The sequence below is a fragment of the Dendrobates tinctorius genome, unplaced genomic scaffold, assembly GCF_039654945.1.
Source record: "Dendrobates tinctorius isolate UK_male_01 unplaced genomic scaffold, ASM3965494v1 ptg000143l, whole genome shotgun sequence".
In the NCBI taxonomy this organism is placed as follows: Eukaryota; Metazoa; Chordata; class Amphibia; order Anura; family Dendrobatidae; genus Dendrobates; species Dendrobates tinctorius.
The window spans coordinates 12,006,737-12,031,327 of NW_027361810.1; the positions used below are offsets into that span (position 1 = coordinate 12,006,737).

At 43.0% G+C, this 24,591-nt stretch overlaps 1 protein-coding gene across 5 annotated transcripts in view; it reads right to left on the reverse strand.

The window, feature by feature from the left end:
- SPEG (striated muscle enriched protein kinase) overlaps window positions 1-24,591 on the reverse strand; it is a 239,638-nt gene that overhangs the window by 102,648 nt on the left and 112,399 nt on the right. For 4 of the 5 annotated variants that reach the window (XM_073545451.1, XM_073545453.1, XM_073545452.1 and 1 more), the window contains 6 exons: window positions 20,913-22,360; window positions 19,791-19,934; window positions 15,857-16,039; window positions 2,426-2,610; window positions 2,164-2,252; window positions 581-756 (listed from right to left, as the gene is read on the reverse strand). In XM_073545451.1, the coding sequence (XP_073401552.1) occupies window positions 581-756; window positions 2,164-2,252; window positions 2,426-2,610; window positions 15,857-16,039; window positions 19,791-19,934; window positions 20,913-22,360 (2,225 nt within the window). Of the gene's footprint in view, window positions 1-580; window positions 757-2,163; window positions 2,253-2,425; window positions 2,611-3,360; window positions 4,085-15,856; window positions 16,040-19,790; window positions 19,935-20,912; window positions 22,361-24,591 lie in introns of those variants that run through there. The other variant, XM_073545454.1, reaches the window with a different exon arrangement.

Consider the following 24,591-nt stretch of genomic DNA (forward strand, 5'->3'; position numbering starts at 1 on the left):
ATACCTGCCCCAGCCCTTTATATGCAGATGCATACCTGCCCCGGCCCTTTATATGCAGATGTATACCTGCCCCAGCTCTTTATATGCAGGTGAATACCTGCCCCGGCCCTTTATATGCAGGTGTATACCTGCCTCGGCCCTTTATATGCAGATGTATACCTGCCTCGGCCCTTTATATGCAGATGTATACCTGCCCCAGCTCTTTATATGCAGGTGTATACCTGCCCCGGCCCTTTATATGCAGATGTATACCTGCCCCAGCCCTTTATATGCAGATGCATACCTGCCCCGGCCCTTTATATGCAGATGTATACCTGCCTCGGCCCTTTATATGCAGATGTATACCTGCCCCAGCTCTTTATATGCAGGTGTATACCTGCCCCGGCCCTTTATATGCAGGTGTATACCTGCCCCGGCCTTTTGTGGTCCCTATATAGTGAGATGTCGCGTGGTATGTACAGCCCTGGGAGCTAGAGCGATTACGCGATATTTTACGCAGCGGATATATTGTGTATGTAACATAACAAATACGAACAACAGAAGATACTCAGATTATTGTCAGGGCTGTGGCCGGTCTTACCTCTTACTTCTACCTTGGCCTCGCATAGCTTTGTTCCATATTCATTTATTGCTTTACAGGTATAGAAGCCGGAATCTCGTTTTTCGGAGCCCACGATATTAAGTGAAAAAGCGCCGTCCTCCTCCTCCCTCATGTGATTTTTCCCACCAGGTTTCACCTGCTGCTTGTTCTTCAACCTATCCAGGATTGAAAGGGTAAAAATAATCAATTATTGGTGCAAATGCTCTAACCAATTTCTAATAAACTGATGCAATACCAAAGAATGATGCTATGGGAATGAATATTACTAATTCATACATTGTTGCTTTTAGTTTTGTAAACTAGTGTAATAACAAAGTGTACTCCTGTTTATGGACATGGGAAATGGGTTTGTTCTTATGTACAGTATATTTTCAATAAACAAAGTTTAAAAAAAAAGAAAAAAAGAATGATGCTGTGCACAAGCAGACAGACACTGAGACTAACGCTGCTGGTTTAACCATGAATGTGTGATTTTACCATGGCTTCTAAAAGGGGCGGACAGACAGAAGAGGCCCGTGTGCAAGAACAATATATGGGCCCTTTGCACCTGCTTTGGAGATGGATGTGGGCCCCACCACCCCTAATCTCTGGGGCCCTTGTGCACAGATTGCACCAACATACATCTAGATATTTCCTATCTAAGAAGCCGGGCAACTTTATAAAGCCATCACTTTACTTGCATTATTTGTAAGCCTCTATTATAGACCAGAGCTGCAATCATAATTCTGCTGCTTGCTGTAGAAATCAACAAACAGACACTCGCAGTATGACTTATATGAAGACTCTGTTCACATCACATCCTGTGGCTTCTTTGGGCACACTGGCATTACATTTTCCCAGCTGATCACAATTCAGAGTATATACGTCAACTTTAGTCTTTCATGATTTACATTTTTTTTCAGTGGTCATAACTGAGCATTTATAATGCATCCTGCTGCATTGCCTTCTGGGAAAGAACAGAGTCTGATGTAAACACTACATCCCCCCACAATGCAGTACAGCAGATTATGACCGAGCAAGGTTAAAGGGAATCTGTCAGCAGGAATTTTGCCACCTAATCTGAGAGAAGCATGATGTAGAGACAGAGACCCTGATTCCAGGGATGTGTCACTTACTAAGCTTTTCGCTGTAGTTTTGATAAAATCACTGTTTTATCAGCAGGAGATTATCACTAAAAGGCTACTTGCCAAGTAGTTTAACCACGCCCCCACCATTGATTGGAAGCTTTATGACTATGCACAGTGTACACAAAATGCAGCCAATCAGTGGGGGGGGCGGAGTTATACAGAGCCCAGCATTCAGACAACTGGTAAATCTGAAGCAGAGAAAACAGTTTTTAATCAAAACTGCAGCAAGCAGCCCAGTAAATGACACATCGCTGGAATCAGGGTCTCCACCCCTACATTATGCTGCTCTCAGATGGGGGAGCAAAAACCTGGTGACAGATTCCCTTTTAAGGCACTTCTGAGATTAACTATAACAAAAGATCAGCGCCAGACAGAAATCTGCTCTATGTGCAGTATATTATCCAGATTTATTTTACTGTATTGTCGGGCGCTCACCAGTTTATCATTGGCTTTGGTTCTCCATCCACTTGGACTCGGAGGATAATCTCCTGACCCTCAAACACCATCTGGTCTGACAGAGCCACCTAAGGAAAAGTAACAAAAACAAATGCTGTTTATTGATCCTTCCCCCACTGGCAGTCATTGTATTGTAGGGCTCTAGAGCTGTGGGGGCTCCATTACACACTTCTCAATCTAGTCCTGGGCTTAACACCTCACTATCCACCCAGAACTCATATTCTCCCTCTTAATATCTGACCTTGAATGATGGGGGGGCTTTAAAGGTCACGCTGTGTTGGATGGTGGTCTTGCCAGACATGGTGTGCTGCGGTGTTGCAGGCTCGCTTAAGTCTTCCTGAGGGCTTAGATATTCATCGTCAGATGTAATGGGGCTCAGAACATCTCGAGGGGTCCCCCGGTGAGCAGGAGACTCTGTGGCCGGTGCTGGAAGGAAAGGCAACACGGGTTTCAGGTCTTTCTCTAGGAGCATTGCACATACCCAGCTCTTTTGTAGGAAGGTATGAGAGTCTTTGGATTATACGAGAAGGGCCAGAAATCAATACGGGACCACAGTGGAAATGCCTAGATCTGGAGATGAGAAACCAAAGGACTTGGGTGGTTTGATCCTTGAGCCAGTCCCCTTCCTCTTGAGATAGTCTTGGAAAGTAACGGGGTCCATCTACAGGGCCTTACTTTCCATAGACCTCTGTTGAATTCAGGGGCTGCTCCGTGGCACATACTCCACATGCCTGTGATCGATACGTGTTCTGATGGTCAGAATTACACACAAGATACGCAAATGTATTTGTGAATCTATATCTTTAAATATAACTTCAGCCAAGGAGCAGAATCGGAAAATAAGCCGGTTCCAGCTACGACACTGTAGACGCTCTTGCCTTAGTCAACAACACAAGACACCAAATGTTTATAATGGGCTCTAAGGTCTCTAAAAGTCTCATTATTTCTTAGCTAGAATTCATTTTTACTCTATGGATATTTTGTTAGGCTAAATTTGAAAAACACAGTAAAAAACCCTCACAAATGCCTACAATGGCACCATGCCAGCCCCCTCTCTCCCTCCCAGCACAGCACTGGCATCCATCCTCACTGCCAAAAAAAGAACTGAGAGCAGCCTCTGCTCTATGCAGGGAGTCGGAGACATGCAAGGAACAGGACAGACATAGAGACACTCACCGGATTACAGCGAAAGACCCCCAAAAACATCTCGACCATCAAGAGTAAAAAGAGGCAAAAAGAGGAAAGGTGCAGCCAGAGCTGAGAAAGTGCATCCAAGAGTATGGGGGCAGCACGAGAGAAGAGCAAAGAGGAATAAAGAAAAGAAAAAGTGGAAAGAAGAAAGAAGAAGGGAAGAGAAAGGGAAAAGGGAGGGCAGGGCTGAGAAAGAAGAAAGATGCACATAAAAAGGAAAAAGCAGCACGGAGAGGAGAGAGGGAAAGAAGAAGGGAGGAGAGACTGAACATGACGAGGTCACCTCGAGTACAATCTGTTGCTGTATTTAGACTCTCACCCTCCTCGCTCCCTCCCACCAGCAAGAAAGACAGTGAACAGGACAGAGAGGTGCGGTAGACAGGACGGGGACGGATAGCGGTGGCGATGGCACTGGAAGTAGCGCAGCGCAGCCCGGAGCGACCACCATTCCTGACGCTCCTGCCCAACAGAAGCCAACACTGTCCGTGCCCTTTAACAGTGTACACAGCTGATCACAATAAATACTATTCACAGACACACGGGCGGCTCGGGTTTCCCAGCTCTTCCTGCCATCAGAGCTGCGCGACAATGACGGTCAACTGGTGCAATGACACTGGCAAGAGACATTCCTGCGAGCGGCAGATGCCGAGCTAATGAGAATATCATTTATGATACCAGACACAGAGAAAGCCGCGGGTAATGCACCAGCTTATAGGATAGACATGAAAAGTATCTGTGCATGGGAAAAAAAGGGGCCATAATCCCCCCGTAAGTGCAAAGTCATGGCTCATACAGCAGAGCAGCACCATGAAATCGAGGGTGCAAGCCTCTGAACATTGACTCCAGGTCCACTCATAAGGCTATATTCACACCACCGTAGTTTCGGTCCGAGTGCTGTCTGGGAAAGAAACCTGACCTCACTCGTCAGCACTCAGACCAATGGTTTGCAACTGGGCTGTTCAGATGACTGTTTTATTTCACAGAATGTCTGTATGAGGCTACGGCCACACTATCAGGGCAGGTTCACACGTCCAGATAATTCCGGTACCGGAAAAAACGGTACCGGAGCTATCCGTGTCCATACGTATGCCATCCATGTGACATCCGTGTGCTATCCGTATGTCCATGTGTACCATCCGTGTGCTGTCTGTATGCTGTCCGTGTGTCCGTGTCCGTGTTTTTGAAAAATTATTTTCAATGTTAACCCTTTGACTTTTAAAAACGTGTTTACACGGACCCATTGACTTGTATGGGTCCGTGTGATCCGTGCTGTTGCACAAAAACGGACATGTCAGCGTGTTTTGCACACAGACACACGGTCCATGAAAACACGCTGACATCTGCATAGACACATTCATTCGAATTTGTCTACGTGTGTCAGTGGCTCCGGTGCGTGAGAAAACTGTCACTACACGTACAGCAGATACTGACGTGTGAAACTGCCCTCAGGCTGAGTGCACACGTAGTTGGAGGTGCTGTGGATTTTTCCGCGTGGATTTGCCTAAATCTGCAGGTAAACTTACCTGCGGTTTACCTGCAGATTTACTGCAGATTTGCTGCAGTTAATCTTCAGTTTTTGTGCGGATTTGCCCTGCGGTTTGCCACCTGCGGATTCCTAGAATGGAACAGGTGGCAAACCGCTGCGGATCCGCACAAAAGAATTGACATGCTGCGGATTTGAAACTGTAGCAAATCTGCGCGGAAAAATCTGCAGCATGGGCACAGCGTTTTCCACGTTCCCTTCACTTTAAATGTACTGTACAACACAGCAGAATCTGCTGCGGATCCCCAGAGCCCAAAACGCTGCGGATCCGCAGCAGAATCTGCAACGTGTGCACATACCCTCAGTGTTTAGTCAGTATTTCACATCAGTATTTGTAAGCCAAAACCCGGAGTGGGTGATAAATGCAGAATTGGTGCACTTGTTTCTTTTATACCTTGTCCTCTGATTGTTCCTCACCTGGTTTTGGCTTACAGATGCTGAGAAAAAATACTGAACAAATACTGATAGTGTGGCCGTAGCCTGAGAAAAAGTCACAGCGTGCGCTATTCTGTCAGTTGTCGGATGAGACTCACCTATTCAAGTCTATGGGTATAAATAAAAATGGATCCCACACAGATCACAAGCATAGCATCCAATATATACAGATATATACACATACATTGTAATTCTTAACATAGAAAACGAACAACAGATGCCATATCAATGACAAAAATGTCCATTTTTTTCTGAATGAAAATCTGACAATTTTTTTTATATGGTTTTGTGAACTTTGCCTAAGTCCAGGGTCAGACGACCATATGATAAATTGTTCAACCCACATTCAGAAAACTCAACCGATTTTCATCCATATTGTCATGGATGTGCCATCCGTATATCCGTGTGTTACAGCCGAGTGGCAATTATACATTTTAAAATATACATGATCAAATGCAGTTTCCAAGGTTAATAACGGCAAAGTATCTGTAAAAATCGGATGCAAAACGAATGATCTGTATTATTTTTGAGCACCCATTGACTCGAACAGGCAAATCTCATCTATGATATGGAAGATACTAATGCACGCTGCACTTTTATTCACAAGGATACTCCGCTCGTGTGATAAAACGATCATCTCAGCCGTCTGCTGTCCAATCTTTACTGGGATAGTAAATATCTGTATAATCTACTCGTCTAAATGAGCACTAAACAAAATAAAAAAGTAGGCAGCACTTCAAAATAAGCAAAGAATGGGTGCACGTTACCGACCCATCTCAATGCAACATTTTGGCTCTAGAAAAAAAACACAGCAGTAATCTTTCTCAAGCGCGATATAATGTGCAAAGTGTAGCCTCATATAGAGTGATGGTACGAGACATCAATAAAAAGAAACAAGAAATATGCATTACAAATGTAGTAGTGCACTCTAATGTAATAAATCATAGAATACAGTGTTATAATGTAGATGTGCAACATTTTCATCATGCCATAAAACGCTACAAATTATCATAATTACAGAATGATTCAACTTTAAAACACCAGAATGTGTGGTCTAAATAGTCCATAAACACCTCACCCTTTATCCCCGTCCTCCTTCTATATCATACTAGAAAAACACCATATCACTGTCTAATGAACCGCACTGCACATGTCCAAATTAAGGGCTACTCCTGTGCATGATTCATGGGTCAATCACAATCCCCCCATCACTAGTAGATTCAGTCACAGACTACTTAAAACTCCATGATAACATGGGGCAAAAATGTCCACAGCCAACGCTTAACATGTGCCCAAATGGTGCATGCGGCATAATTGGAATCAGCAATGCCATGTTGATGTAGGACATTTGCCCAAACAATATTACATTTTTACTTCATAAGTCAATAGTACATATGAAAAATAAGAAACTTTGCAATATTTCTTAGCTGAGAAATCTCCTTTCTCAATCGGGACAAATCATTCATTCTCAAAATTCATAATTCACGGCTAAAATCTGTATTTACCGAAGATCGATTGTTACGTTACTGAGATAGGACATGACAGTTGGTGCTCATAAGTTCTTATGTAGACGGCAGGGGCGGAGAATTCTCATTGAATGTGTGTGAAGGCAGAGAGTTGTCACTCCCAGGCAAAGGGCAGAGGGAGAAAAGCCAGGGACCCTCCTGTCCGACTAGCCTCCTGTAAGGCTCAGTCCCCTCTAAAAGAATATTTTTCTCTGAAACTTCACAGCATTTCAGAGTGAAACCTACCTGGCTGTAATCTTACAGCCAGCGTCAGATACATGCTGCTGCCCCTGCTGCAGGCAGCTCATATCAGCTGTCAGGTTCCCTTTAAGGCTTTTGCTGAAAACATTTGTGACTTTTGGCTATTTTACACCACTCTTCCCACTTTGAACAGGCAGGTGTGAAATTGGTTGTTGTCAGCTATGTAAATGAGCTGAAAGCCAAACTTGTGAAGTATAACTTTTAAAAAATTGCAAAAAAAAAAGGTGGCAATTATACTACAGTAGGGCAAGGTGGTGTAAAAAGAGAAGAAAACTATTTTAAACAGAACTTTTCCTGAAGCATTTCCTGCTTGAAAAACTCTGTAGGTACCCCAGCGTCTAGATGACGTCATGTGCACATACCCCAATAGTACAGCAAGAGCTAAAGAACTCCAAAATTCAAGTGAAACAAAACGTTGTCCTGTATTTGGCCATATATCACATTCTGTGCAACGGTTCTGACTAATGAGATATACGGTATATCTATACGGGAATGTTCTTATTAACGTTTAGAGGCTAAAAACCTGTGCAGACTTAATACTTCTCACAAATGAGGGTTTGCTGCATTGTATCAAGTCTAAACAATCCTCTGCAAGCTAAACACATCAGCGGCACAAATCTCTCCTGCCCTGATAATTGGCTGCATTGTATCAGTGCAGTTCAGGCTCTCTTCACATCTGTTATATTGTATCAGTGCAGTTCAGGCTCTCTTCACATCTGTAACATTGTATCAGTGCAGTTCAGGCTCTCTTCACATCTGTAACATTGTATCAGTGTAGTTCAGGCTCTTTTCACATCTGTAACATTGTATCAGTGCAGTTCAGGCTCTCTTCACATCTGTTATATTGTATCAGTGCAGTTTAGGCTCACTTCACATCTGTAACATTGTATCAGTGTAGTTCAGGCTCTCTTCACATCTGTAACATTGTATCAGTGCAGTTCAGGCTCTCTTCACATCTGTAACATTGTATCAGTGCAGTTAAGGCTCTTTTCACATCTGTTATATTGTATCAGTGCAGTTCAGGCTCTCTTCACATCTGTAACACTGTATCAGTGCAGTTCAGGCTCTCTTCACATCTGTTATATTGTATCAGTGCAGTTCAGGCTCTCTTCACATCTGTAACACTGTATCAGTGCAGTTCAGGCTCTCTTCACATCTGTTATATTGTATCAGTGCAGTTTAGGCTCACTTCACATCTGTTATATTGTAAACATCTGTTATATTGTATCAGTGCAGTTCAGGCTCTCTTCACATCTGTAACATTGCATCAGTGCAGTTAAGGCTCTTTTCACATCTGTTATATTGTATCAGTGCAGTTCAGGCTCTCTTCACATCTGTAACACTGTATCAGTGCAGTTCAGGCTCTCTTCACATCTGTTATATTGTATCAGTGCAGTTCAGGCTCTCTTCACATCTGTAACACTGTATCAGTGCAGTTCAGGCTCTCTTCACATCTGTTATATTGTATCAGTGCAGTTTAGGCTCACTTCACATCTGTTATATTGTAAACATCTGTTATATTGTATCAGTGCAGTTCAGGCTCTCTTCACATCTGTAACATTGCATCAGTGCAGTTAAGGCTCTTTTCACATCTGTTATATTGTGTCAGTGCAGTTCAGGCTCTCTTCACATCTGTAACACTATCAGTGCAGTTCAGGCTCTCTTCACATCTGTTATATTGTATCAGTGCAGTTCAGGCTCTCTTCACATCTGTTATATTGTATCAGTGCAGTTCAGGCTCTTTTCACATCTGTTATATTGTATCAGTGCAGTTCAGGCTCTTTTCACATCTGTAACATTGTATCAGTGCAGTTCAGGCTCTCTTCACATCTGTTATATTGTATCAGTGCAGTTCAGGCTCTCTTCACATCTGTTATATTGTATCTGTGCAGTTCCTGGTAAGACAGGATGTTGAGAAGGCTGAACTTTTAAATTCCTATTTTGCATCTGTTTTCTCTCAGAAAGGAAATGTAACATCAACTGTTATTCACTGTCCTATTAAGGGAATAGAAGAATCCAGGATATCTATAAACAGAAAGATAGTGAGGAAACACTTAGCTAGCCTAAATGAATTCAAGTCTCCAGGTCCAGATGAATTACACCCCAGAGTACTGAAGGAGATAGCAGAAGAAATTTTTGAACCCCTCTCTATAATCTTTGAAAATTCTTGGAGAACAGGAGAAGTGCCAGAAGACTGGAGAAGAGCAAATGTTGTTCCTATCTTCAAAAAGGGGAAGAAGGTGGACCCAGGTAACTATAGGCCGGTGAGTCTGACTTCTATACCAGGAAAGATCTTTGAACAAATTATTAAACAACATGTATGTCAATACCTGGATAAGAATGAAGTGATTAAACAGAGTCAGCATGGGTTTGTAACTAATAAGTCATGTCAGACTAACTTAATTTCCTTCTATGACGGTATCACTGATTGGGTGGATCAAGGAAATGCTGTAGATATAGTATATCTTGACTTCAGCAAAGCATTTGACAAAGTCTCTCATACAATCCTTATTGAAAAAATGATTAAGTATGGTATGGACAAGGCAACTGTTAGGTGGATTCATAACTGGCTTAGTGATCGGACCCAAAGAGTGGTCGTAAATGGCTGCACATCCAGTTGGAAGAATGTCTCAAGTGGGGTACCACAGGGCTCTGTCCTGGGCCCTGTATTGTTCAACATCTTTATCAACGATTTAGATGAAGGCATTGAGGGTAAACTGATTAAATTTGCTGATGACACAAAGCTAGGAGGGATAGCTAATACTAGAGAAGAGAGAGAGAGGATTCAAAAAGATTTAAATAAACTGGAGAAGTGGGCAGCAACAAACAGAATGGTTTTTAACAGGGAGAAATGCAAAGTACTACATCTGGGCAATAAAAATGGAAAAAGCATATATAGAATGGGAGGAATAGGGCTAAGTGACAGCACATGTGAAAAAGACTTGGGTATACTAATAGATCACAGACTGAATATGAGTCAACAGTGTGATGCAGCAGCAAAAAAGGCAAATGCAATTCTAGGATGTATTAACAGAAGCATACAGTCTAGATCACGTGAAGTCATTATTTCCCTCTACTCCTCTTTGGTCAGACCTCATCTGGAATATTGTGTCCAGTTTTGGGCACCACATTTTAAAAAAGACATCAACAAACTGGAGCAAGTTCAGAAAAGAGCGACCAGAATGGTGACCGGTCTGCAAACCCTGTCTTATGAGGAAAGGTTGCAGGATTTGGGAATGTTTAGTTTGCAAAAGAGAAGACTGAGAGGAGACTTAATAGCTGTCTACAAATATCTAAAGGGCTGTCACATTGTAGAAGGATCAACTTTATTCTCATTTGCACAAGGAAAGACTAGAAGCAATGGGATGAAACTGAATGGGAGGAGACACAGATTAGATATTAGAAAAAACTTTTTGACAGTTAGAGTGATCAATGAGTGGAACAGGCTGCCACGAGAAGTGGTGAGTTCTCCTTCAATGGAAGTCTTCAAACAGAGGCTGGACAGACATCTGACTGGGATGATTTAGCGAATCCTGCTTTGAGCAGGGGGTTGGACCAGATGGCCCAGGAGGTCCCTTCCAACTCTACGATTCTATGATTCTATGATTCTATGATTCTTCACATCTGTAACATTGTATCAGTGTAGTTCAGGGTCTCTTCACATCTGTTATATTGTATCAGTGCAGTTCAGGCTCTCTTCACATCTGTAACATTGTATCAGTGTAGTTCAGGCTCTCTTCACATCTGTTATATTGTATCAGTGCAGTTTAGGCTCACTTCACATCTTTTATATTGTATCAGTGCAGTTCAGGCTCTCTTCACATCTGTAACATTGTATCAGTGCAGTTAAGGCTCTTTTCACATCTGTTATATTGTGTCAGTGCAGTTCAGGCTCTCTTCACATCTGTAACATTGTATCAGTGTAGTTCAGGCTCCCTTCACATCTGTAACATTGTATCAGTGCAGTTCAGGCTCTCTTCACATCTGTTATAATGTATCAGTGCAGTTCAGGCTCTTTTCACATCTGTAACATTGTATCAGTGCAGTTCAGGCTCTCTTCACATCTGTTATATTGTATCAGTGCAGTTTAGGCTCACTTCACATCTGTTATATTGTATCAGTGTAGTTCAGGCTCTCTTCACATCTGTTATATTGTATAAGTGCAGTTCAGGCTCTCTTCACATCTGTTGTATCAGTGCAGTTCAGGCTCTCTTCACATCTGTAACATTGTATCAGTGCAGTTCAGGCTCTCTTCACATCTGTTATGTTTTATAAGTGAGGTTAAGGCTCTCTTCATATCTGGAACATTGGCTCTCTAGGCTTCACATCTGTGTTCTTTAGTTTCAATGTTCTGTTTCATCATAGGAGCAGAACAACCCAAAATGAACAGTAATGTTGGATTTATCTGATGTTGCAGCGATGCCAAATTACTTAATAAAGTTCTACTCTATGTATTACTGCCTTCAAAATAACAAAAACAAAACAGGTTTTTTTTTTGTCACTAGGGTTCTATACTCAAAGCTTTTTTACATTTCTATCTATGAAGCTGTTAGAGCTTTTTTTTCCAGAGTGAGCATTAGTTTTATTGCGTTTTATAATTTTGGTATCAAGTAAAGTGGCCTCAGTTATAGCATTTTTTACAATGTTCATTGTGCATTGTCATTTATATATTTTATTAGTTCAGACTTTTACAACTATGATGATGTCAAGGTTTATACAACCCCTGGCAAAAATTATGTAATCACCGGCCTTGGAGGATGTTCATTCAGTTGTTTAATTTTGTAAAGCAGATCACAGACATGGCACAAAACTAGTCATTTCAAGTGGCAACTTTCTGGCTTTAAGAAACACAAAAGAAATCAAGAACAAAAATGTGGTAGTCAGTAATGGTTACTTTTCTAGAGCAAGCATAGGGGAAAAATTATGGAATCACTCAATTCTGTGGGAAAAAAATATGGAATCACCCTCTAAATTTTCATTCCAAAAACTAACACCTGCATCAAATTAAATCTGCTCGTTAGTCTGCATCTAACAAGGAGTGAACACACCTTGGAGAATTGTTGCACCAAGTGGACTGACATGAATCATGGCTCCAACACGAGAGATATCAATTGAAACAAAGGAGAGGATTATCAAACTCTTAAGAGGGTAAATCATCACGCAATGTTGCAAAAGATATTGGCTGTTCACAGTCAGCTGTGTCTAAAATCTGGACCAAATACAAACAACATGGGAAGGTTGTGAAAGGCAACATACTGGAAGACCAAGGAAGACATCAAAGCGTCAAGACCGGAAACTTAAAGCAATATGTCACCAAAACAGGAAATGCACAACAAAACAAATGAGGAACGAATGGGAGGAAACTGGAGTCAACGTCTGTGACCGAACTGTAAAAAACCGCCTAAAGGAAATGGGATTTACATACAGAAAAGCTAAACGAAAGCCATCATTAACGCCTAAACAGAGAAAACAAGGTTACAATGGGCTAAGGAAAAGCAATCTTGGACTGTGGATGACTGGATGAAAGTCATATTCAGTGATGAATCGCGAATCTGCATTGGGCAAGGTGATGATGCTGGAACTTTTGTTTGGTGCCGTTCAATTGAGATTTATAAAGATGACTGCCTGAAGAGAACATGCAAATTTTCACAGTCATTGATGATATGGGGCTGCATATCAGGTAAAGGCACTGGGGAGATGGCTGTCATTACATCTTCAATAAATGCACAAGTTTATGTTGATATTTTGGACACTTTTCTTATCCCATCAATTGAAAGGATGTTTGGGGATGATGAAATCATTTTTCAAGATGATAATGCATCCTGCCATAGAGCAAAAACTGTGAAAACATTCCTTGAAAAAAGACACATAAGGTCAATGTCATGGCCTGCAAATAATCCGGATCTCAATCCAATTGAAAATCTTTGGTGGAAGTGGAAGAAAATGGTCCATGACAAGGCTCCGGCCCGCAAAGCTGATCTGGCAACAGCAATCAGAGAAAGTTGGAGCCAGATTGATGAAGAGTACTGTGTGACACTCATTAAGTCCATGCCTCAGAGACGGCAAGCTGTTAGAAAAGCCAGAGGTGGGGCAACAAAATACTAGTGATGTGTTGGAGGTTTTTTTTTTTTTTTTTCATGAATCCATAATTATTTCCCACAGAATTGAGTAATTCCATATTTTTTCCCCTATGCTTGGTCTAAAAAAGTAACCATTACTGACTACCACATTTTTTATTCTTGATTTCTTTTAGTGTTTCTTAAAGCCAGAAAGTTGCCATTTGAAATGTCTTTAGTTTTGTGCCATGTCTGGGATCTGCTTTTGTTCTACAAAATTAAATAATTTTTGCCAGGGGTTGTAGCTGTTGTATAGTTTTTTGTAAATGTAAAGGCGAAAAATATTTTTTATTTCAAACTTTTTTTTTTGCATTTTTTAGCCCTACTAGGGGCTTTGAGCCTATAATCACTTGATAGCAGCTATAAAACACTGTAATATTTCTGTATTGTGAGCCCACTCCATACTCCATGTTGGAAAGGAGTTAAAAGCTTGGTTAATCATTGCTGACTACATTTGCACACCAGGGTCAGACATGCTATATATGCAGCCCATGCAATTGCCCTGGGGCCAGTAGGTATGCAGACTCGCTGCCAACCTAAAAGTAGCTGTTAGCTTTTGACAGTCTATTAGATTGCATGTAAGGATCTGAGCTAAGTAATATCATAGCTCACAGTTACTGATGAACAGAGACATAAGGGGACGCTCTATGATGAGCTATTCGGGAGCACCGAGCCCATACACTTTTTGCAAAGCGGACCTCTGCCGTCTCTGTGTGCCTCTGCTCTATGCATTTGTTGGTAATAAATTACATTTCTCCGGCCCTACGTGTGGCCACTACCCCTGCATTACAATAACCTTATTTCTGTTCTTACAATGGCAGTTTTTTTGCAAAGTGTCAATTTAGAATACATTTTATTATAAGGCAATATTTTTATTGAATTTTTGGGATAATGTGAGTTGTAGTTTTGCATCAGCTGGAGAGCTCCAGAAACAGAACTTTAGTAAGGTATATAAAGGCACCATAAGGTTCAAGGTACATAGAGGCAGTGAACCCACTCCGATAAGACATGGCCCCCACATGACTAAGGGTCCCATCACACACAGCGATCTCGTTAGCGAGATCGCTGATTATGTGATACATCAGCGAGATCGCTGTGTGTGACGGGGATCAGCGACTGGCCCCCCTGGCGGGTATCGCTGATCGTGCTTGAGCGGCCTGGGCCGTTTTTCGATCGCTGTTCTCCCGCTGCCCAACACGCATCGCTGCGTGTGGCAGCGAGAGACCAGCGATCAGCGACGCTGGACGCTGGTTGCTAATGTAAATGTTGGGTATCCAGGAGCCGCGCTGCTCCTGGATACCCGACGTTTACATTAGAAACCAGCGTCCAGAGTCGCTGGTCCTGATCGCTGGGGCTGTCTATGTGACAGCTCACCAGCGATCAGCCTAACGATGTCCCAGCGATCCCATCATGTCAGATCGTTGGTGGGATTTCTGGGACATCGTTTAGTGTAACGGGGGCTTAAGAGACTGTGGCCCCCCCTCCCAGGCGAGACAATGACTGCAATTAGACGAAACACAGTCTTATTTAATTGAGACACTTAGGCTAGCTATGTTGACATGTTGCATTTTTGTTGCAGTTTTTTGCTGTGTTTTTAATTAAAATTTTAAACTGCGTTTTACAGTACCAGCAAAGGCTATGAGATTTCAGAAATCTCTCGAACACACATTGGTTTATTTTCTTGACTTATTTGGAAAACTGCTGCGTTTTTGAAAGAAGCTGCATGTAACTTCTTTCAGCGTTTTTTCAGCCCTTTTTCACCCATAGAAAGCAATGGGTACGTGCAAAAACGCAGCAAAAACATGCAGGTATCAGGTTTTTCTGCGTTTTTGGTGAAAAACCTAAGGACGTTGCATCATGTTTTTTTGAGGGGCACTGAACTTTATCAACATGCACAAGAGACAACAAAAACGCAGCAAAAATCTTGCTCTTTTGTATGCAGCTTTTTACTGCCGAGAGAGCGTGTTTTGCCTGCAGGAAAAAAAAAAACAGCAAAAAACCTCCCCTCATAGCTGAGACAGTGCCCCTTCCTAGCTGAGATACTGCCCCTCCTAGATTAGCTTTTCCCCTCTCCTGAGACACTGCCCACTCCTAGCCCAGACACTGCCCACGCCTAGCCCAGACACTGCCCACGCCTAGCCCAGACACTGCCCACGCCTAGCCCAGACACTGCCCACGCCTAGCCCAGACACTGCCCATGCCTAGCCCAGACACTGCCCACGCCTAGCCCAGACACTGCCCACGCCTAGCCCAGACACTGCCCACGCCTAGCCCAGACACTGCCCACTCCTAGCCCAGACACTGCCCACTCCTAGCCCAGACACTGCCCACTCCTAGCCCAGACACTGCCCACGCCTAGCCGAGACACTGCCCACGCCTAGCCGAGACACTGCCCACGCCTAGCCCAGACACTGCCCACGCCTAGCCCAGACACTGCCCATGCCTAGCCCAGACACTGCCCATGCCTAGCTGAGACACTGCCCACTCCAAGATGACATTTTCCCCTCCTAGCTGAGACACCCCCATTCTCTGAGGCCATAGTCAGCATGTTGGTTTATGTCTGGGACCTCATTTTTCAGGACATCTGCTGTACATTTCAAAGCTATTGTGCTCTCAGTTACCTGGTTTCACGGTGAGAGCACCGCAGCTACTGGCTTCACCCACTTCATTCTTTGCTGTTACTGTATAAATGCCAGAGTCAGATGGTAGTGCCCAGCGTATCATTAGGGTGTGCCGCTCGCCTTCAGCTCGTATCTGATGGGTGGGACTATTCTTTAGAGGGACGCGATCCTTTCTCCATACGACTGCAAGGAAAGTGAATAATACATTGTTAGTGAATTAATAAACAGGTTCACTTATCAGGGATGCAACTTTAGGGGGTACAGATATAGCTGTTGTAGTTGAGTCCTGCTGCCTTGGGGGCCTAAACTGTGATAACAAATGGGTAGACGCCACTACAATTCTAAGTAAGATAGTGATGGTGGTATGTGGTTAAAATATAGCTTTTAATATGATTGCTTAAAATTACATATAAATAAATATAATTAAAATAATATCCTTCTGGACATAAAGTGAAAAGACAGAATAGTACTTATATGGGGGTATCGCAGAGGACTAAGGTTTGATGTCCCAAATCGCATTCGAGGCAAACAAATGCTACTGTGGCAATGAAACAAAAAACTACAACCGTCCTGCCTCTGATACAACAATGCCCTATAGCGTATATAAAGGTACTATTCTGTATTTGAAATTACGCCCAGACAGACATTAATTTAATTATATTTATTTACTAACTGAAGAGCATGGCGTTGCCCGGGCATAGTAACTAACTGGGGTTAGTTATAACAAATTATAATGATTATATTGCACATAAATTGTCGCTGTATGTCATCTCCTTCTGTATATAGTATATACGTGTATGTCATCTCCCCCTGTCTATAGTATATACCTGTATGTCATCTCCTCCTGTATATAGCATACACCTGTGTGTCATCTCCTCCTGTATATAGTATATACTGTACCTTTCCTACAGTCCCTACCCAACATCCCTACAGTCCCTATCCCCATTCCCTTCTGTACACTTGCTTTGGCAAAACTAATGTGTATTTAGTCCTGCCAATAAAGCTTCTTTGAATTTGAATACTGTACCTGTATGTCATCTCCCCCTGCATATAGTATATACCTGTATGTTATCTCCCCTGTAGTATATACTTGTATGTCATCTCCTCCTGTATATAGCATATACCTGTATGTCATCTTCTCCTGTATATAGTACTAGCTGAAGAGCCCGGCGCTGCCCGGGCATAGTAACTAACTGTCATTAGTTATAGCAAATTATCCTCCATCCCATAGTCCCGTGCCCATATACCCATCATACATATCCACGATCCCATAGGCCCGTGCCCATATACCCATCACACATCCCCCATCCCATAGTCCCATGCCCATAAACTCATCATACATATCCTCCATCCCATAGTCCAGTGCCCATATACCCATCATACATATCCTCCATCCCATAGTCCTGTGCCCATATACCCATCATACATATCCTCCATCCCATAGTCCTGTGCCCATATACCCATCATACATATCCTCCATCCCATAGTCCAGTGCCCATATACCCATCACACATCCTCCATCCCACAGTCAACCTTATGACATCATAATGAGCGGCGGGGCTTGCAACCTATGATGACATCAGCGTCGCCATGGCAACCAGTATGACATCATAATGAGGGGCGGGGCTTGATACACACACACACACTTTTTCCCCCCTTATGTAGATAGGGGCAAAATTGTTTGGTGAATTGGAACGCACAGGGTTAAAATTTCGCCTCACAACATAGCCTAGGACACTCTCGGGGACCAGACGTGTGCCAAGTTTTGTGGCTGTAGCTGCGACGGTGCGGATGCCAATCCCGGACATACACATACATACATACACACACTTGACCTTTATATATTAGATATACCTGTATGTCATCTCCTCCTGTATATAGTATATACCTGTGTGTCATGTATATAGTATATACCTGTGTGTCATCTCCACCTGTATACCGTACTAGCTGAAGAGCCCGGCGCTGCCCGGGCATAGTAACTAACTGTGGTTAGTCATAGCAAATTATAATTATCCTCCATCCCATAGGCCCGTGCCCATATACCCATCATACATATCCTCCATCCCATAGTCGAGTGCCCATATACCCATCATACAAATTCTCCATCCCATAGTCCCATGCCCAAATACCCATCACACATCCTCCATCCCATAGTCCCATACCCATATACCCATCATACAAATTCTCCATCCCATAGTCCCATGCCCATATACCCATCATACATATTCACCATCCCATAGTCGAATGCCCATATACCCATCACACATCCTCCATCCCATAGTCCCATGCCCATATACCCATCACACATCCTCCATCCCATAGTCCCATGCCCATATACCCATCATACAAATTCTCCATCCCATAGTCCCATGCCCATATACCCATCATACAAATCCTCCATCCCATAGTCCCATGCCCATATACCCGTCATACATATCCTCCATCCCATAGTCCAGTGCCCATATACCCATCACACATCCTCCATCCCATAGTCAACCATTATGACATCATAATGAGCGGCAGGCTTGCAACCTATGAGGACATCAGCGTCGCCATGGCAACCATTATGACATCACAATGAGGGGCGGGGCTTGATACACACACACTTTTTCCCCATTATGTAGATAGGGGCAAAATTGTTTGGTGAATTGGAAAGCGCGGGGTTAAAATTTCGCCTCACAACATAGCCTAGGACGCTCTCAGGGTCCAGACGTGTGACTGTGCCAAATTTTGTGGCTGTAGCAGCCACATCTATATATAGATATGTCATTTTAAGTGATTATATTAAAGGTTATATTTTAACCACATACCACCTAGCGCAGTCTTACTTGGGGACATAATGACAAAAGTATTCTAAGCGGGACAGAGAAGATGGGTGCACGATTACTGATATAGCACTGAGGTCAGAATTGAAAGTTCTCATATATTAGACCTTCCTCACACGTTCGGTTTTTACGTTCATCCATGTGTCATCAGCCTGACAAGTACCGGAGCCTGGGAAGAAGCGGTACAGTTTGGGCTGTTTCCAGATGCCAGCCGACTGCTGAAGGCAGCTCTCATCATTGCCTCGTGGTCGCACTGACATCAAAGTGACCAGGAAACAATGATGGTAGTTGTATTCAGCTGCTGGCGCTTGGGAAAAGCAGTTCAGTTCATGATGATCAAAGGCGTAGGCAGCTGCTGCTGAAGGTAGCTGTCATCATTGTCGCCTGGTTGCGGTGAGATTAGTGCGACCAGGAGACAATGATGGGAGTTGTATTCAGCAGCAGCTGTGTAACCCCTATGTAAAATAAAGAATTACATTAAAAAATTTTACGCTGTAATTACACAGTTATTGCTTAGTACAACTCCCATCATTGTCTCCTGGTCGCGCTGAGATCAGCGCGACCAGGAGGCAATAATGAAAGCTGCCTTCAGCAGCCGGAACCTGGGAACACCTCAAACTGTATTGCTTTTCCCAGGCACCGATACATATCACACGGACGGCATGCGGATGTGAAACACAGACCATGGACAGCACACGGATGTCACATGGACAACTGATCTCACCAATACTGATTTTTCCTGTACAGGAATCACCAGGAGGTGTGAAGGAGGCCTTGGGTAAAGTGAAGAACACTACAAAGAGCGTCTCGCACTGTGGATGATCCTACAGATCTGTATGTTACACAGTTGGTACTCTGTAATGCTGAATTTCTCCTGAGGTGGTGCTACATTGGACTAGATCACTTGAGTCCACATCCTCCTTAGATTAGTGCTGACAATGGACAATTAAAGCTTCCTGTCTGGTGATCATCTGAATGTCAGAGGAACCTTCCATCAAAAAGAAATTATCCAAACTAGACATCACCATTTTGACGCCATCAAGATCAAGTGATTCTCATATGACTATACCTGATATACAATGTGCATGTATACACTGCTCAGTACTAACCTTCTGGACTTGGTTTTGCCGTGATGATACATTTTAACAAAACTTCTGAGCCGGCATTCACAAGGCCACTTTGCAGGGGAATTTCAAACACTGGCGCTTCCCTTGGATCCTCGTCCGCTGATACATAAGAATCATCTGAAGATTCTAGTAGATTATATAAAATGAGCACAGCAGAACAAAGGCAAAAGGCTTCAGTGAGAAAGTATTTCATAAAAGTGGTTAGATTCCCATGTATTTCCCAAATGTGTTTTATTTTACTTTAATTTCTGATGTCCAATGTGCTGCCAGAAACTAGATTGGATGGGGAACACACATGACATTAGCATAAGGGAAGCATCTAGTGTTGTTTCATTTTAATCTATAGAATCTATCATGCTGCAGTTAGTTGCAACTAGATAGCTAGGATAACACAAATGGCATTAGCATGGCAGAGAGAAGGCATAAAAGTGGCGTCATATTCTGATAGGTAGGATAACACTCATGACCGAAGCACATAAGAGGGGAAACATAAGGGACATCGTGTAAAATTGTGTTTTAATCTCTCATGTCTATTGTGCAATGGTGAATTAGATAGGAAAGGTAACACACGACAGTAGCAGAGTGGCAGCTTCATGTTCGGCTTTCTTTATTCTCTAACGTTTATTATGCTGGGTGAAACTAGAAAGGCAGGAGAACACACATGACAGTAGCAGAGAGGAAGCATATAAGGGGCATTATGTTCTGTTTTATATTAATCTCTATTGTATTGTCTATTGTGCTGCGGGAACTAGATAGGCAGGGAAACCCACATGACATTAGTAGAGAATACGCAAATAAGGTGCATTTAGTTTTGTTTTATCTTCATCCCTAAATGCTATTATGCTGCCAGTAACTAGATAGGCGGGGGGGGGCACAAAAAAAAGCAGCAAAGACGATGCATATAATATGCTTCAAAATAAAAAAAAAAGTAGGGAGGGTAAGAAAGAAATAAGAAGTCGGGGTTAAATTATTTCAAAACTTTGTAGCCTTGACTTTCACTAGCATGTCAAAGCTGGGTGACAAACTCTGTAATGGCAGCTACATTGGCTGTCCCCTGCCTTTTGCACAAGCACATACAGTAGGTCCATTCCTATTATAGCATACCTAGTTCTGGTGACATAACTCTGTGACGCCGGCTCTTCCCTTTGCTTTTGGTGGTTTTGTTGGATTTTCCACTGGTATGAGTTTCGCTGTGCTTTTTTACTTGCCCCCCACCCTTCCCTGGTAGCCATAGACTTCTGTGGGTGGGACCAGCTGGTGTAGCCCATGGAAGGTATCTGGTCTCTCCTCTTGTTTCTCCACCCGTAGTCCCTTTTTCCCTCCCTATCCCTCTCTGTGCTATTTCCAGTGCTAGTGGGGCTTGTGTGCTGGTTGGTGGTGGCTCACTTCCATAATCGGGAACCCTCTTTATGTGAGACTCTGTGACCTCCTGTTTAGGGGCTGGTGCTTTAGACATCGCAGGTTTCGGAGCACTGGCATTGGTTTTAGAAAGTGGGTGGGATGCAAGTCGTGTATCTGATTGCTTGACTACTTGATGGTGGATGATAGAACCGTTTGATGATTTCTCCGGTACGGTTATGGGAGCAGATTGTCCTTTGACTCCACCATGAGGTGCTTTATCTTGGGGTATTTGGATGACAGTGGCAGAGCCCCTGACTATGGGTTTTCGGGCAGTGGCCGCATTTGCTGGCTTTTTTTCCTGAATTTCGGGTGCCTTAGAGTCTTTGGGCACTTGTGTTGGAGAAAGATCCAAAGGAGCAGGATGGCTACTTGGGGTTATTTGAGGAGAAGGTGATCTTCGAGATAGATCTTGAGATGAACGGATAAGTTGCTGCTGGGAAACAGTTCTTTTAATGCGGGAAAGTTCTTGAGAAAATCGTGCCTCAATATCACTTACGCGGCCTGAGAAGGCGCTTCGGTCATCCAGTGAAGCTGTCTTATACCTCAATGAAGGATACCTCAAGGTATATCCTCCCACCTCTGATTTCACTCCATCTCTTAGGTCATCCCTTAGTTCTTCAGTCGAGGACTCCAAGCCACTAACCAGTCCATCTGCCCCAGGCTGGTCAAATGACCTGGTCTTACGGAGTGGTAGCCAGGACTGCACAGGAAAAGGGCTGTCCGTCTGATCCAGACTTTTCCTTCTCTCTTCAAGACAACGCAATTTTTCAAAAATTTTAGATCCTGAGCGGACCAGCTTTGGAGAAGCGCGCAAAATGGACACTCGCCCTGATGATTCACTCAATGGTGTCACAGGGCGAGACTCCTGGCCACTGACCTGAGAGCCAGCTGAGGACTTTGGCCTTTTAACCTTCTCTTCAAACTCTTCAACAACTGTGTCCTGGTATTGGGAAGGCATAAGGGTTTTCTTTCTAGGAGTAAGAGATGTTGATGGGCCACGAGCGCCAGGCATAGGACTGGCAACAGGCCATTGCACCAGCCGGGGAGATGGAGGAGGTAGAACAGGAGGTCTTGGATTCTGAAGAGGCAGAGGAGAATCTGGGATGGCTCCATTAATGCTACCTCTCCGTAGTCCTCCTTCTGGTAAAAAGCTGTAAGAGACAGTGAAATGTGAGCTAAGATGTCTTTGATGTTGAATGCCCTTTATTTCTGGGCACAGGGCACTGATAATAGGTTCCATTAAATTGTGTGACCCTTTTTTCACTAAATCCTTAGAATGTTACACTGGCAGCCTAGAGAAACTGCGAATCATGTGTGTATTCCCTAGACTCAGATCCAAGTTACATTCTTTATTATTTTACAGTTACATCCTGTATTATCCTCCAGAGCTGCACTCACTATTCTGCTGGTGCAGTCACTGTGTACATATACTACATTACTGATCCTGAGTTACATCCTGTATTATACCCCAGAGCTGCACTCACTATTCTGCTGATGGAATCAGTGTGTACATACATTACTAATCCTGAGTTACATCTGGGATTATACTCCAGAGCTGCACTCACTATTCTGCTGGTGCAGTCACTGTGTACATACATCACATTACTGATTCTGAGTTACATCCTGTATTATACTCCAGAGCTGCACTCACTATTCTGCTGGTGCAGTCACTGTGCACATACATTACATTACTGATCCTGAGTTACATCCTGTATTATACTCCAGAGCTGCACTCACTATTCTGCTGGTGCAGTCACTGTGTACATACATCACATTACTGATCCTGAGTTACATCCTGTATTATACTCCAGAGCTGCACTCACTATTCTGCTGGTGCAGTCACTGTGTACATACATTACATTACTGATCCTGAGTTACATCCTGTATTATACTCCAGAGCTGCACTCCCTATTCTACTGGTGCAGTCACTGTGTACATACATTACATTACTGATCCTGAATTACATCCTGTATTATACTCCAGAGCTGCACTCGCTATTCAGCAGACTGCAGAACTAAAACCTCCCATCATTCCCTAAATCTTTAGTGTCTGCTGGGAGTTTTCAGTTTGGAGATACTAAATAGTTAAACTAAAAGTGGCCATACAGTACATGGGACAATTTGCTTCTGGTCTAACCAGTGTAGCGATAGACAATATTTGAGTATATTGCAAGATATATGCAATATCTGGAATTCTAATTTTCCTCCGTCAAGAACTATTTGAGGAAATTCTTTCCATCCACTTTACACAACTCATGGAGCCTTTCACAGTTTCACACTAGCTCATCTCTCTCCAAGACTCACATAGGGGCAACTGGCACATTCTATATTCAGCCTTGACTGGTAAAATATACAATTTCTATGAGAATAAAACATTGGGATTATGAAAGAAGGATGAAAAATGTAAAGGTAGGAAGGGGAAAAAGAACCAAAACCTGCAGATGCGAGGGAGAAAAGGTCAGCCTGGGAGAACAACCAAAATAATAAGATGATGGAGACAGAACCTCAGGGGAGGGCGCGCCGAGCTTAGTCATCATCCAATGGTCATCTTACTTCACCACAGTACTATAAAGGGATCATGACTTTAAGGTTTTTCTTGTAAATCCATGTGAATAAAAAATGTTCTACAACTTTCTGTCATACTTTGTCCCCGATTCGTCAAGACTGGCATCTTGCACAAAAGTCTTGATGAAGACTTCACTGGCATAATAGCTGTCACATTAATTTAAAGGGCATGAACATCTTAATGAATTTGGGTTCTATTTCTTCTGGCGTGCACTGGAGTAAAAAATACCCCAGTCAGAGTTCGGGTAAGTTTCACCCAATTTTCAAAAAAAAAATGGTGGGACTGCCATAGAAAAATAGAAAAGTCATTGCGTCTTTCTGCAACTACAAGATATGACAAAAATGTTGGACTTTGCAACCGGTTTTATACAAAAAGAAATGGCATTAACTGCTTGATGAATTGGGCCGGAAGGGTAGAAAGTTGTAGAACTTTTTATTTATACAGTGATTCATTTTATTTACTGTCTGTAAAATAGAAAAACTGCATTTAATTGAGAAGACATCAGATGATAGATCCATTGTCTCCCGCACAGCATGGGGCTCTTATCAGTGAGCCATGCTGCCCCTCCAGGGCTGCAACCTTTAGGGGCCCCGATGCAATTTACTCTTACAAATGTAATATTCACAAAGTAAATGAATGGCGTCCAGTAAGACAGAAAATGAGAAATTGATGGGTAATAACCTTATAAAAGGAGCGTCCCTAAGGATGGCCGCTCAGAAGGATGGATGATGCACAAGGAAAAGATGCGGTAAGAAGATTGATGACTGCTGTGCTGGATGAAATGTACTAAGCTCGCTGGCTCATCAGCCCTTCGGAT